General features: G+C 40.5%; 1 protein-coding gene across 6 annotated transcripts in view; it reads left to right on the top strand.

The window, feature by feature from the left end:
* The window catches only part of LOC139449598 (E3 ubiquitin-protein ligase NEDD4-like), an 86,576-nt gene that overhangs the window by 35,351 nt on the left and 37,802 nt on the right, over positions 1-13,423 (top strand). For 2 of the 6 annotated variants that reach the window (XM_071231184.1, XM_071231104.1), the window contains exons 1-2: positions 4,597-4,754; positions 10,607-10,692. In XM_071231184.1, the coding sequence (XP_071087285.1) occupies positions 4,611-4,754; positions 10,607-10,692 (230 nt within the window). In that variant the 5' untranslated portion in view covers positions 4,597-4,610. Of the gene's footprint in view, positions 1-4,596; positions 4,755-10,411; positions 10,520-10,606; positions 10,693-13,423 lie in introns of those variants that run through there. The other 4 variants (XM_071231506.1, XM_071231423.1, XM_071231341.1 and 1 more) reach the window with 3 other exon arrangements.

Here is a 13,423-nt window from a genome sequence, read left to right as displayed (position 1 = left end):
TACTCATCCCCTTCTCAGCTCTAGCAGCCTATACTCATCCCCTTCTCAGCTCTAGCAGCCTATACTCATCCCCTTCTCAGCTCTAGCAGCCTAACCTCATCCCCACCTCAGCTCTAGCAGCCTATACTCATCCCTTTCCCAGCTCTAGCAGCCTATACTCATCTCACCCTTTCTTAGCTCTAGCAACCAATACTCATCCCTTTCTCAGCTCTAGCAGCCTATACCCATCCCTTTCTCAGCTCTAGCAGCCTATACACACCCTTTCTCAGCTCTAGCAGCCTATACTCACCCTTTCTCAGCTCTAGCAGCCTATACTCACCCCTTTCTCAGCTCTAGCAGCCTATACTCACCCTTTCTCAGCTCTAGCAGCCTATACACACCCTTTCTCAGCTCTAGCAGCCTATACACACCCTTTCTCAGCTCTAGCAGCCTATACTCACCCTTTCTCAGCTCTAGCAGCCTATACTCACCCCTTTCTCAGATCTAACAGGCTATACTCATCCCTTTCTCAGCTCTAGCAGCCTATATTCATCCCCTTATCAGCTCTATCAGCCTATACTCACTCACTCACTCAGCTCTAGCAGCCTATACTCATCTTATTCTCAGTGCAGCCTATACTCATCCCCTTCTCAGCTCTAGCAGCCTAACCTCATCCCCTTCTCAGCTCTAGCAGCCTATACTCATCCCCTTCTCAGCTCTAGCAGCCTATACTCATCCCCTTCTCAGCTCTAGCAGCCTATACTCATCCCCAGCCTCTCATCCCTTTCTCCACTGTGATAAGGAGGTACTTCAGAGCTATACTCGTGGGTATATAAGCAACCCCTAAAAGACCCCTCATGGGTTGCACACACCACTTTCGCCCCTTTCGGAAACACATTAAATGGCCTGGCCGGGCCCGTGTGCGAAATACGCATCAGTTGGAAAGCGCACGTTAAATCTCCAAAGTAAGTAAGTAAGTAAGTAAGTAAGTAAGTAAGTAACTCGTGGGTTCCCTTGTCGAATGGATTGTATTGAACCTTCCACTCATCTTTATTCCATGCACTAAGTAAGTAAGTAAGTAAGTAACTCGTGGGTTCCCTTGTCGAATGGATTGTATTGAACCTTCCACTCATCTTTATTCCATGCACTAAAAGTTAGTCCACATCAAGTTCAAACCCCTCGTAAATGTGTCTGCTTATCGATTCACACGGAGGAAAAAAACCCCAACAAATGCGCAATTACCATATTTGTGTACAATTTCACGATACAGTCTACAGATACTGCCCTTGGAGAAGGAATTCGTCTATTGAATTTCATACATTGTTAGTACATTGAATACAGTATATATGACCGATACAGCATATACATATATTAATATACCACTGAGGAAGGTCAATATATGGACTATTAAACCATTATTATCTGTTCCGATACAGTTAATATGGTGATTACCAACATTGTACAGATGTATACACGGTTTTCGCACAGCCTCGCATGCATGGTGAATCAGTCCATTGTGAGTTAACTTTTAAAGTCGCATCAGCAGCATTTCAGCCACGTAACAACGAAAATGATAAGAAATGGGACATGAAGTCAGCCAGGTGTGTCGCCCAAACAACAAGTCTCTACTCGCGACACCGTCGTTGACTTCTGTCAACACGGTGGCAGCTTGCACTCTACGTCAAGATAAATAGAAAACGAACTTACACAAGCTGGCGATAGAAATCAAGAGCCTGTTATTTGCTGACTGTTTAAAATTGTATTCCGGTCATACATGTACATTAAAGAATACTCATCACGCATGCAGTACATAATCTTTATGTGGGGTGTAGGGTAGTGTTTATGAAAATATAAATGTCAAAATCAGTTCCGAAGTAAATGCCTATTAATTTGGTTAGTTTAGTAAATGAGACTTGAAGAAGGTCCACAGGCATCGCGAATGTTTATTTATGTAAGTCCAACCACATACAATGTAACAAAAGACTTATGTCGCATCTCTTTAAATTTAAATTTAGCCTGATGGGTTATTGTTGTTGTTGTGTTTTGGGTGAGGAGTGTATCAATATTCTGTTTTTCTCAGGAAATTCCCATTCCTATTCTACATGGTATGCACCAACATAGAAGTGATCCAGATTAACAACAAAATCATGTGTTGTTAGAGTCGACAACAATATCGCTGCTCATAAAATTAAAAAAGTTGTTTGAAGCCTGATTAATGTAACGTTATCAACTCCCTCTCGCAGGGGGTACTGTAGTTAGTAGCAACACGGACGACAAAATTTAAGACTGTACATGTACATGCAGCTAAGTGTTACGAAGGATAAAGGCAAGCAACCATTGAACACTCTTCATATACCAATACTAAATACACACCAGTCTGGTATACAATAGTTGCGATTAGTTTACCCAACAAAGCACTGATTGACTTTCAAAGTATAACTTACCCCGGATCTAAGTCACGTGTTTTGCATACACTATGTTTTTATATAGTGTGCAAAATAGGATTATGCTTGTCACGTTTACAACACGCGCAGATATATAACAGCGACATGTCATGTTGGAACATAGAGGTTATCGCGCGACTGTGTTTAGGGATGGTAAATGTATTAGGAATGAACATTGTTTTCAGGGAGCGTTGGCGACAAAGTTGAAAAGTGATATGTAGGCATCTGTCGTTTCCCTATATGGTAGTTAAGCCACACCTGTCTAAAACACACGTTTCAGCTGAGACTAAGTTGACTATTGTCACTGTCCGACTGACCAATCACTCGCCTTAGGACGTAATACTAATGCGCACATTCCAGGAAAACTGTTCAGGTGCCGTTTGTGAGAGGTTTTCGACGACCGAATGTAAGAATGATATTGTATGATACAGAGGTTAAGCGTTTTTGGATGGGAAATATCAAGTATTAGGAAAAATAAATTCTGTCGTGCACAACTTGATATGATCAAACTCACTTATGAGCGGAACAATTTGAAATTACTAATCCGATGTATTACATTTAGCTTTTCGTTATGAGTATCTGAGTACATGTGTGTAAGGCATCTTTCTTATTACTTGCATGGTTAACGGAGTTTTTTTATGATGAATACCATAGGGTCGGTATTAAACAAGAATAAAACAAATATAAATTATAATAGTATGGTTGCTGGATGAAATATACACAACGTAAAAACAATAGGATATTGATCAGTTTTTTTAACAGTCTTAAAAGATTACCAAAGTTTATGCTGATGGTCGGCGAGAGCGTATTTCAAGCTGAATAACAGAAATAAAATGTTACCAAAGTTTATACTGATGGTCGTCGAGAGCGTAACTCAAGCTGTATAACAGCAATAAAATGTTACCAAAGTTTATACTGATGGTCGTCGAGTGCGTAATTCAAACTATAACAGTAATAACGACTCTCCGTGGTCGGCGAGGTGGCAAGGGATCCTTTCAGTTCTCCATAACGCACGATCATCATCTAGCCTGGTATCCGAGGCACCTCTGGTTTAATAATCATATGAGTTTTGTGTGTGCAGTATGCCACTATTGTACTTAAAACATTATTTTTTTTAAATGTGTAGAACTCGTCACGACAATTACAACAGGAGACAGCAAATAACATTGTATTGTTGTGTAATTTAATACATGCAAGTTAAAAAAAATAATTTCAGGAATATATTATTTTTAAAATATGACGACATCAAAATTAAAAGAAATACTTCAATCTTATAGTCACTGCTCTTGACATTTGCCACACTCGCACATTTAAACAGATCAGTATAAGCGTGAACGCAAAATCAAGAGCTTGCACATCAAGTTTGCTAGAGTGACCTCCCTTCCATTATTAGTCCGTGGGCCCGCTATTCACATGACTTCATTTATCGAAATTAGTGTATAATGTATTTTACGCCTGCAGGTTTAGTTTATATCTCGTCAACAGACATCAAGGGATAGCTCTCCATGACGGACAGAGGAATGAGGCGATAAGTTGTCGTTATTATTTTGTACACTCATGTGCCAAAGTATGTCAACTATTGGCCGTAGCCAAGTGTGTTATTCCATTCAATCCCCTGTGACGTCACACGGGCAGTGTCAATTTTCAGCGTACCTATGACTACCAATTAATTCAGCAGAAATCCTAAATAGTATGTATGTTGTTGAAGTTTAAATTAACATCAGTTATATATCGATAGTCCACAGGTATATTTTTAACATTTATACTCGTTTGAAAATCCAAACACGTACGTGGAGACGTGGGACGACATTGGTGTCAGAAAGACAAAGTATTCATGTCCATATGCGTCTCTTTTTGCATCGATCCGATTTAATGCACACAATACAATCTGACCTTGTCCTGTTATACGGTATATGGCACATGTATGTGTGATGTGGCGGGAAAAATATCCCGATGACATTCTACCCCACACACCATACGTGAATTGTACCATCTTTGAATAAAACGCCCAGTATTTTGTGTACGTTGTTTACACGGCCGGTTTAAGTCGGCCCCTCGCTGTGTTGACAGGTTAACTGGTTGTATGACTAAGCGACGTTGCGGTCAAGTGACGGACTATTGCAACACGTCCATTGCGTGCCGTCCCCGTGTATCCCAGTCAGTAAACCTTATCTGCCTGTGATAGAAATGCATACTGATGTAGGTGTGGATCCAAACGGGCGATTTAGTGGTGGCCATACAACAATGACGGATAGCTCAATAGAAACGCCGGCAACCGAACAGCCGTCTGTAAACGAACAAACATCTGTAAACGAACAGCCAACGGCGAACGTAAGCATACAGTTAATATATTCTCATTCTCATCAACCTGTCACGGGTCACAGTGAGCTGACACTTCATTTCCTGAATATCGCGAGACGCGAGATGTCGCCAGTTTAAATCCGTCAATATGTGTGTACGGACATAATAATATATATTATCGTTACAAGTATACATACTGCTCAGTCACATGTTGGTACACACGTATAATCGTTAAATCAGCGAACGTTCTCCGGACTAAAACAGGGTTCCTTCGTCGGGAGTGTATTTGATCTCGGTCAGATGCTGTAATTCGTGTTGTGTAAGTGGATTGTGACATTGTCTCTGTATAGGCCATGAATTGCTAGATTGATCCGCATTATAAAACTTAGCACACAAGTGGTACCAATCTCATGTAATGGGACTGCAAATCTTCCCGAGTCCAGACCCCCTTTAACGTCAGACTTCCGCACGTCTGGCGCAATACTGCGGGTCAGGTGATACAGCTCCATCTCGGAAAGGCGAAACTGTAACTTTGAATGTAGATGTTTATGGCCCATAGAGGCAATGCGGATGATAAATATGTATAGCGGATGTTTCGGCGGTCGGCCATACGTTATGATTCGCCGTTATAATGCTACCTCGTACTGTGTACCTTTATATTAATTAATTCGGGACAACAGATTTGTAGATTCACATTGCTCGTGTGGGTCTGTATTGTCTTTTTTGTGTATCAAATTAACACTGGTGCTTCGAAACTGTTCGAAAGGGTACATCACGTTCATGTTATAAGGTTATGATTAATACAACCTTGATGGGGCCTCTCGTGATTTGCAATCCGTGGCCTTCCTGCAGTTTCCTTTCTTAATAATGGTGATAAACATTAATAAGTATCACCGGGTTTATTATATACATGAAATATAGTTATATGTTATGGGGAGCATAACCTAAGATCGATATCACTTAAATTCTTGTGATATATTTAGCTGTTTACTTTGAAGATCTCAAACTTTAATATTAATGTATAGGAAAAGAACCATTATTCATACGAGTTTGAGAAATAACGTTGATTACTTTTGAGTTATTCCCCCACTGTATCCGATCTTAAACCCACTCTTATTGGTCATCCGTTTGCTCCGATATTTTTCTTTCCTCTTCAATTATATTAGGAACATTTTATTTTATTTTTGTGTTAGGCGTGGCTTTCATGTCAGTCGGACACGTGAAAAAGGTTATTTTTCCAGTGATATGTATATTTGATCACAGTAACCCCGGTTACAAAGAGATGGCTTCAATAACCAATTTTATTCTATACCAGCTGCAGTAGATATATGTTTGTATACGAATCTGCCGAATCAAAATTAAAACGTGAAATATAATCAGATCCCCCCTCACACGGATTCCGTTCACAGGTTTAGGTAATGAAAACTAGATCGACATGGGGAGGGATGTTATTATATGATGTCGTTTAAAGACCAATCTAAACATTTGGTTGCTACTGTTGTTGTTTTGTCTTCTGTCTAAAAAAATCAGATATTTTGCCCTGATGCGATACCTCTGTATGAAGGTCTGAAAAACTCCCTGTCGGGTGTAAATGCCATAGCGCTCAAAAACGACAAATGTCCACAACTACATTATAGCACTGCGTTATTATTTAATTTCGTAAACGCCCGCTTGTGTTCGTTCTCGAGAATCAGATACAGGTATGCCGGTCTGAATGCGAGAATTTAGAGCCTCGACGCAGATTGGCCGCGTGGGAAACGATCTTTAATGAGATTGTTTTTTTACCTCTTGTTACCATTTTTGTGAGAAAGATGATTAAGTAATGTCCCAAAGCAATATTCATTGCAGATTATTAGCATAAACCGGGCGGTACCACGCCGCGCAGTCATGTCGTCCGGATTAACGAATAATGTACAGAGTTACGGCTACTGGTATGGATTTAAACAAACAACAGTGACAATGGGATTACATAGATCCATTTATGTTACCATATCAGTTTTCACAATGAACACACTACTCTTCGCTTCTAGTCTTTTTACGTGCATTCTAGAAGGTTCGACTGAATGGCAAATAATTCCTAACGCTTACAAAAGATAGATGCCGTGCATATTACAAGTCCCAGCGGCCCATACAATCTTCTTTGTATTAGTTTGTCAGAGATTATTCCATGCCACCGAAACCTCGGTAGACTGCCACTACAGTGGAATTTATACCCGGAAAATATTTGCACGACGCTATTTTCAACCGGTATTGATATATAGGCAAATGTGTAGAAAGGTTTTGTGTGAATATCAAAGCATATGAACAACATGTAGTTTTTTCGCATCCCAGTCTCCATTCTAATGTAATTCGATGCGGGGATGCAGTGGGGTGTGCAAGGATGCACACCCTTTGTCTTGAAGCATACTGATGATGGTGCCGCATTAAAAACATGGTGACAATATTTTCAACAACAATATATTTAACAACTGGACCATTTTTTTGCCATCAAACGCAAAATATTTCCCGACTTATTTAATATTTATACTATTACCCCGTACAACACGCACCTTTCCAAACATCTGTGCAATCTCCTTTTCAAAACGATGTTTCCTCGCTAGAGTTTCGCTTGAGGGTTTCCAACCTGGTATTGCTGCTCACTGGCTAGACTTGCACAAGTCTCTAAGGCAATCATTATTAGTTAAAATCATAATTTCTAGATTATGTAAATAATAACAAGTTGTTCCTGTAGGAGACTGGAGTACTGTCCACATATCTAGACTTGCCTATTATAAGGATAAAATTACTATACATCCATGGATTTTTCTTTCAGTACAGCCATGGAGCCAGGCTACTCATTGGCCCTCTGGTCCAGATTCTATTTGACACGGAGGTATTATATCTCCACTATAATAAACATTGTGTAACACAAAAATAACCACTAAGTTCATTAAGATCAGACAAAACTTCTCGCTGCTGCTAAACAAAGTGGGAGCGAGACCTTAGACCTGATTTTAATGATATTGCAGCAACCACTCACCTTCAGGGCTTGTTCCATGGCATGGTCTGTGACTTTCTTGTGTGTTTTAACAAGAGTTGTCACTTTAATATTTTCTTTGATTGAAGTAGGTAGTTAAACTGGAGATAGCAGACAAGGCAATGTTGAATGACTTCAATCAGTCGCGCCGTAAAGGCCCCCAAATAGCCCTACAGCACTCGTTTGTAAAGAGCGTCGACTTGTCGTCTGCTTCGAAAAGGGAGGTTACTCTATAGGGTTTACATCTGTCGCCATGCGGGAGAAAGCCTTGGCGAGAGATGCGTACGCAGCATATAGCTCTATAGGCCATATCAATATGGCTTTTTGTTCGATGCTTTGTACTCATGTACAGGAGGGGGTCGCGGATAGATCTGGGATCTTAAGGCATCGCATCTCCAGAGTTGCGCCCCTTGGTCGTGCAATGATTCGCTGTCGTAGCCTATTGGTGTGAATCCCAGAATCCCCCAGCTCTTGAGTTTGTCAAGACCATATATGCCAGTGCTCATAGGTTGCACTAAAGTGGTAAAAGTCTACGACCTTAATAATACCGGGCTTTCATCCCACATAACTGATTAGCAAAGTAGACACAATTTATGGACAACAATCTGTTTATTTTACTGTAATAGTGACGTGTCGGTATAGATCTGTATACCGCTGTCAAGCAATGTACAGTACATCCTTATTATAGTAAACTTAAGAAGTGTTTAAATTGTGTTTACTTGTCACCCGTCAATTTCTAAGAAATTCCTGTCAAACAATTCATAACAGTATAGATATGATAACTGAACAATATCGTGAACGTATGCGGCGTTAAACACACCCCCAATTATCAAGTGTATTAATTATCCATTCTACTATGACAAACATGGGGCAAAGAAATGGAGATACGACACTGGAAAATCGAGATTATATGAAACCAATCGGCTGCAGGTTGTCCCAATTAAAGTAAGTGTGTGAAAAAATCAAGCGCGGAATCCAGCAGTTTTAAAGGGAGGGGTCCAAAATATCAATATTCTTACTCAGTCAATTTTACTGCCTACAACATACTACACACACACACACTGTACACTACGATCCAGTGTCAGATGGCAGACCAACGTCAATAGTAAACGTCACAATAGTAAAAGTATGTATTAAAGTCCTTAAGAAATGTAAATACTGAGATGAACTGCGTCACCTGCTAAACGATTGCATCAGTCCTGAATAGTTTCATTGTCTGCTGTTAACCGTTCCGCATGCCCCATATTCCTCCACCATGACTGTGGAATATATTTATTTTATGGAATAAAAAAACAATCTAGAAACGCGTACAAGTCCAGCCAGCTCTAGCTGGCTCTATTTCACAGCATAAGGAACTTTTTATTTTTTTATTTTTAGAGCCAAGAAGGATATTGTGTAATATTAGATTTCATGACTAAATGTTGGTCTTCATGCCCCACTGCAGCGTGGAATATTACATATCAAGAAAGGAAATTCCCAGTCTGATTTCGAAACCTTGGCAAGATGCCAACGCTGTCCTCATCCCTTATCGTCAGTGGAAGCTTTCTTCCAGACACCGACACGAGGCGTCACCGATACTGGTATTTCAATGGTATTGAAACTGTACGACGTGAGAAGTTATGACAATCGATAGCTGAACATTATCTCCTGTTCAGCTTTATTCACGCACATACACAATAACTGCTTCCGGTAGTCCAACAGACATGTTCCTGTTCTTCCTCAGTAGAATGACAGTGGATATCCTCTTAAAAGCCCATGACCCATGTGTATATTGGCGCTACTATCATATAGGCTGATATATGTGTCTGCTATAAAGACTGGGTATTGTCCCTAAAACAATCCAACATGTAATGCTTTCGTTTGAACATGATGCACATATCTTAGACAGACATTTGTTAAAATGTAACAAGAACGAATACCTAAGTATGAATGAAGAAAGGGATTGATGGCACGTGACCTCTTTAAAGAATTGGTTATCACATGTGTTTCATAACATATCTTGGGTGTAAAACATTGATGGGCAGGTGCACGAGCTTCCTGTTTTGAAGTCACTTCCATGACTTTTGACATTAACATCAACCGCCCTACACATGTTGGAACAATGAAAGTTAATCAACTATAGTCTCCTTTCAGCCGAAATAATCAACTTAATCATTTCAACTGTTAATATATTCACTTGCTTGGTCTCGAGTTTGTTTTTAGTTTTGATCGTTAAATTCACGCTTAACCTTACATCGTACAATCTTTTCAATATAAATTAAAGCATTACAACGAATATATTGTCATGCGCGTTCACATACACAGCTGATATTAAAGTATTGCTTGCCTTCCCACTTGACCTGAATTAAAACACGTTTTCTTAGCAGTATTTTAAAGAGCGTCGTCACTGTCATGTGAATAGAGGGGCCCTCTTTGGGTTGATGAAAGATTTGCTATTCAAAACCAATAAACAAGTCCATGTACTGACACCTTTATGATGCTACATGACGTGACATATTGCGCAACACTACACCTCTTTTCTGTACATAAAGGACAAGTATTTGTATTGACCCAATCCCCCAGTGTTTACATGAGCTATTTTAAACCTGGCGGCATGCAAATGAGTCAGGTCGTGACGTTAGTAAGGTCATTGTGCAACTACATCCGGGTACGTTCCCCGGACTTGCGCATTTCATCATCAACATTCAGCACAGATCTAGTATACAAGTTAACCGACTTTTAGTATAGCAAACAGTTTATGGCGAGTATAACTGAGGTATTTGGATTGCCAGAGATTCCAGTAAGTAGCGGACGATTTGTACACTAGATCGATAAACATCGGGCGCTGTATTTGAACCATGGCTAATTAGTCCGATTTGTTTTTCAGAATGAGCCCCCAGGAACCACCCGACTTCTCCGGATTAAAGTGGAGCAGGGTGTTAACCTAGCGAAGAAGGATATCTTTGGAGCAAGGTAAGAGTGACATTTCACGTGGGGAGCAGCTGGGGGGCGGGCGCGGCGGCGTCAGACGCCCCGACGCGTGTATCCTCAAGAAGCGACAGGACAGCAGTGCATGTAACCTACATTCACGTGACTTGTTCATGTTTACAAGTTGATATTATCATTATCCCGGTTGACAATTCGGCGCTGTCCGTTGATCCAGGAACGTCTACCGCGCTTACCGACTTATTCCTCGTGTCACACTGAATGACTTGTGTCATGGTGATGGTGAGACAAACGTACATGACATTTATATCCTTTGGCATAGGATTATTATACTTACCTGATTGATACAAATATATCACTCACCACTGTCATAACATACCATATTTGCTGAGCAGAGGGGTGAGTGGGGGCGGGAAGCTCGTCAAAGGTGCCAAAATCTCTCAACACCATACCTGTTTTTGTGGATATTACTAATGTGTTTTAAGAACTGCATCACTTGAGGCTTTCTGCCACAGAAACATGTTAAAGCTGACATGACATAATTTATCTGAAATACTGTTCAAAGCAGCATTGAATACAATCCTGGCTTACCATAGTACCATGTGCGAAAAGTATTACATGACTTGAAGACCTATGACAATAAGTTCAATGTACCAAACAGTGTCAATTTAAGTAAATGTGATATTAGCGTGAAAAATTGGAAATGTTTTCTGAAAATAATGAAGTAGTGATAATAGTCCACATTGTAAACAATTGGAATAAGAAATGATGTTCACAGCATGATTTCCATAATTCTCATCAGAAATGGTGAAATTACAATTTAGACGCCCTAAGGAAGCTTATGAAACAACACCTCCCAAATGAAATTGCACTGTGAAAATTAATACTACTGGTTACTGATTTAGACTTATTTGAATGTGAGTGAGGGAGTATTCCATTTTACCGGGTGCACTGTTTCAGGTTTCAATTAGTGCTGTGTGGAGGATTGAACTCATGCTGCCAGCTTGAAGCTAAGCTAGGCTGATGAGTTACTCTAATTAGGCAGCACCCTACCAGGTGACCAGGGGCACAGCTAGTTAGTGCTGATGTACCAAGTCAGCAGCAGCAGGTTGTTTACCTTTATATAAGGGTTATGTCTATGCACAATGGCCAATATTCTCCTCGAAACCCAAAACTTGATATTAATTGTACAGAGTTTCCTCAAATTACAATGGATTAATTCATAAAAAAGAGATGGCTGACCAGGGCTTGATCAAAGGAACTTGATTTAACCTGCACAGGGTTTATGTTGACTAAATCAGGTTGCACCCTGGTCACATAAATTTATCAAAACTGAAACAGATGCATAAACTCTTCTTAATAAGTAAAATCACAGATCTCTGATGACTGTGTCATGTGTCATGAAGTATGGTAAATATAAATTTGAGATGATGACTTTGTCCAAAGATTGATGTAGTGTGGACATGTAAGGGTTAATCAGACATGAAGTTTTATGTGCACTTGGTGCATGTGGACATAAATATTAGGTTGCAATGGTGCATATTTCATATAGCTAAATTGAGCCCTGCAAATCAAACCCCGCCTCACAACTAACCTTGAGGATCGTAAAGGGGTGTTTGATTGGCAAATGGTGCCCAACCCTTATGATCGTAAAGGGGTGTTTGAGTGGCAAATGGTTCCCAACCCTTATGATCGAAAAGGGGTGTTTGAGTGGCAAATGGTTCCCAACCCTTATGATCGAAAAGGGGTGTTTGAGTGGCAAATGGTTCCCAACCCTTATGATCGTAAAGGGGTGTTTGAGTGGCAAGTGGTTCCCAACCCTTATGACCGTAAAGGGGTGTTTGAGTGGCAAATGGTTCCCAACCCTTATGATCGTAAAGGGGTGTTTGAGTGGCAAATGGTTCCCAACCCTTATGATCGTAAAGGGGTGTTTGAGTGGCAAATGGTTCCCAACCCTTATGATCGTAAAGGGGTGTTTGAGTGGCAAGTGGTTCCCAACCCTTATGATCGTAAAGGGGTGTTTGAGTGGCAAATGGTTCCCAACCCTTATGATCGTAAAGGGGTGTTTGAGTGGCAAGTGGTTCCCAACCCTTATGATCGTAAAGGGGTGTTTGAGTGGCAAATGGTTCTCAACCCTTATGATCGTAAAGGGGTGTTTGAGTGGCAAATGGTTCCCAACCCTTATGACCGTAAAGGGGTGTTTGAGTGGCAAATGGTTCTCAACCCTTATGATCGTAAAGGGGTGTTTGAGTGGCAAATGGTTCCCAACCCTTATGATCGTAAAGGGGTGTTTGAGTGGCAAGTGGTGGGGAACCTAAGGAACCACTGTCAGCAGCCAGAGCCAGTTAGCGCAATAGTAAGCTGCACCCAGTCAACAGCATTGTTACAGTGAGTGAGTGAGTGAGGTTTTAGCACTATTCCAGCAATAATCATGGCAGAGACACCGGTTATTGGCTTCACACATTGTACTCGTTGGGTGCTGAACCCAGGTCACTGGCGTGACGAGCCAACACTTTAACCACAGACTACCCCACCACTTGATGCAATGTCGGTAGAATGAAAGGCAGGTTTATGCTGTGCTGATGAGATCTGACATTGTATGATGACTTGAAAAAATCTGTTTGAAAATGAACTTTGACATGTTTTCCAATGAAAAGGGATAATTTAAACAATTAAACATGATTTTTCACATTTCTTTTAATAGAAAATTTTGTAATAGTAAGGTTTCCTCAAGTTTTGCCCCCAAATATAATATTCG

The sequence above is a fragment of the Haliotis cracherodii genome, unplaced genomic scaffold (genome assembly GCF_022045235.1).
Source record: "Haliotis cracherodii isolate W230 unplaced genomic scaffold, xgHalCrac1.p SCAF_1, whole genome shotgun sequence".
Classification (NCBI taxonomy): Eukaryota; Metazoa; Mollusca; class Gastropoda; order Lepetellida; family Haliotidae; genus Haliotis; species Haliotis cracherodii.
The sequence above is the reverse complement of the archived record's forward strand: the minus strand, read 5'-3'. Positions and strand labels throughout refer to the sequence as shown.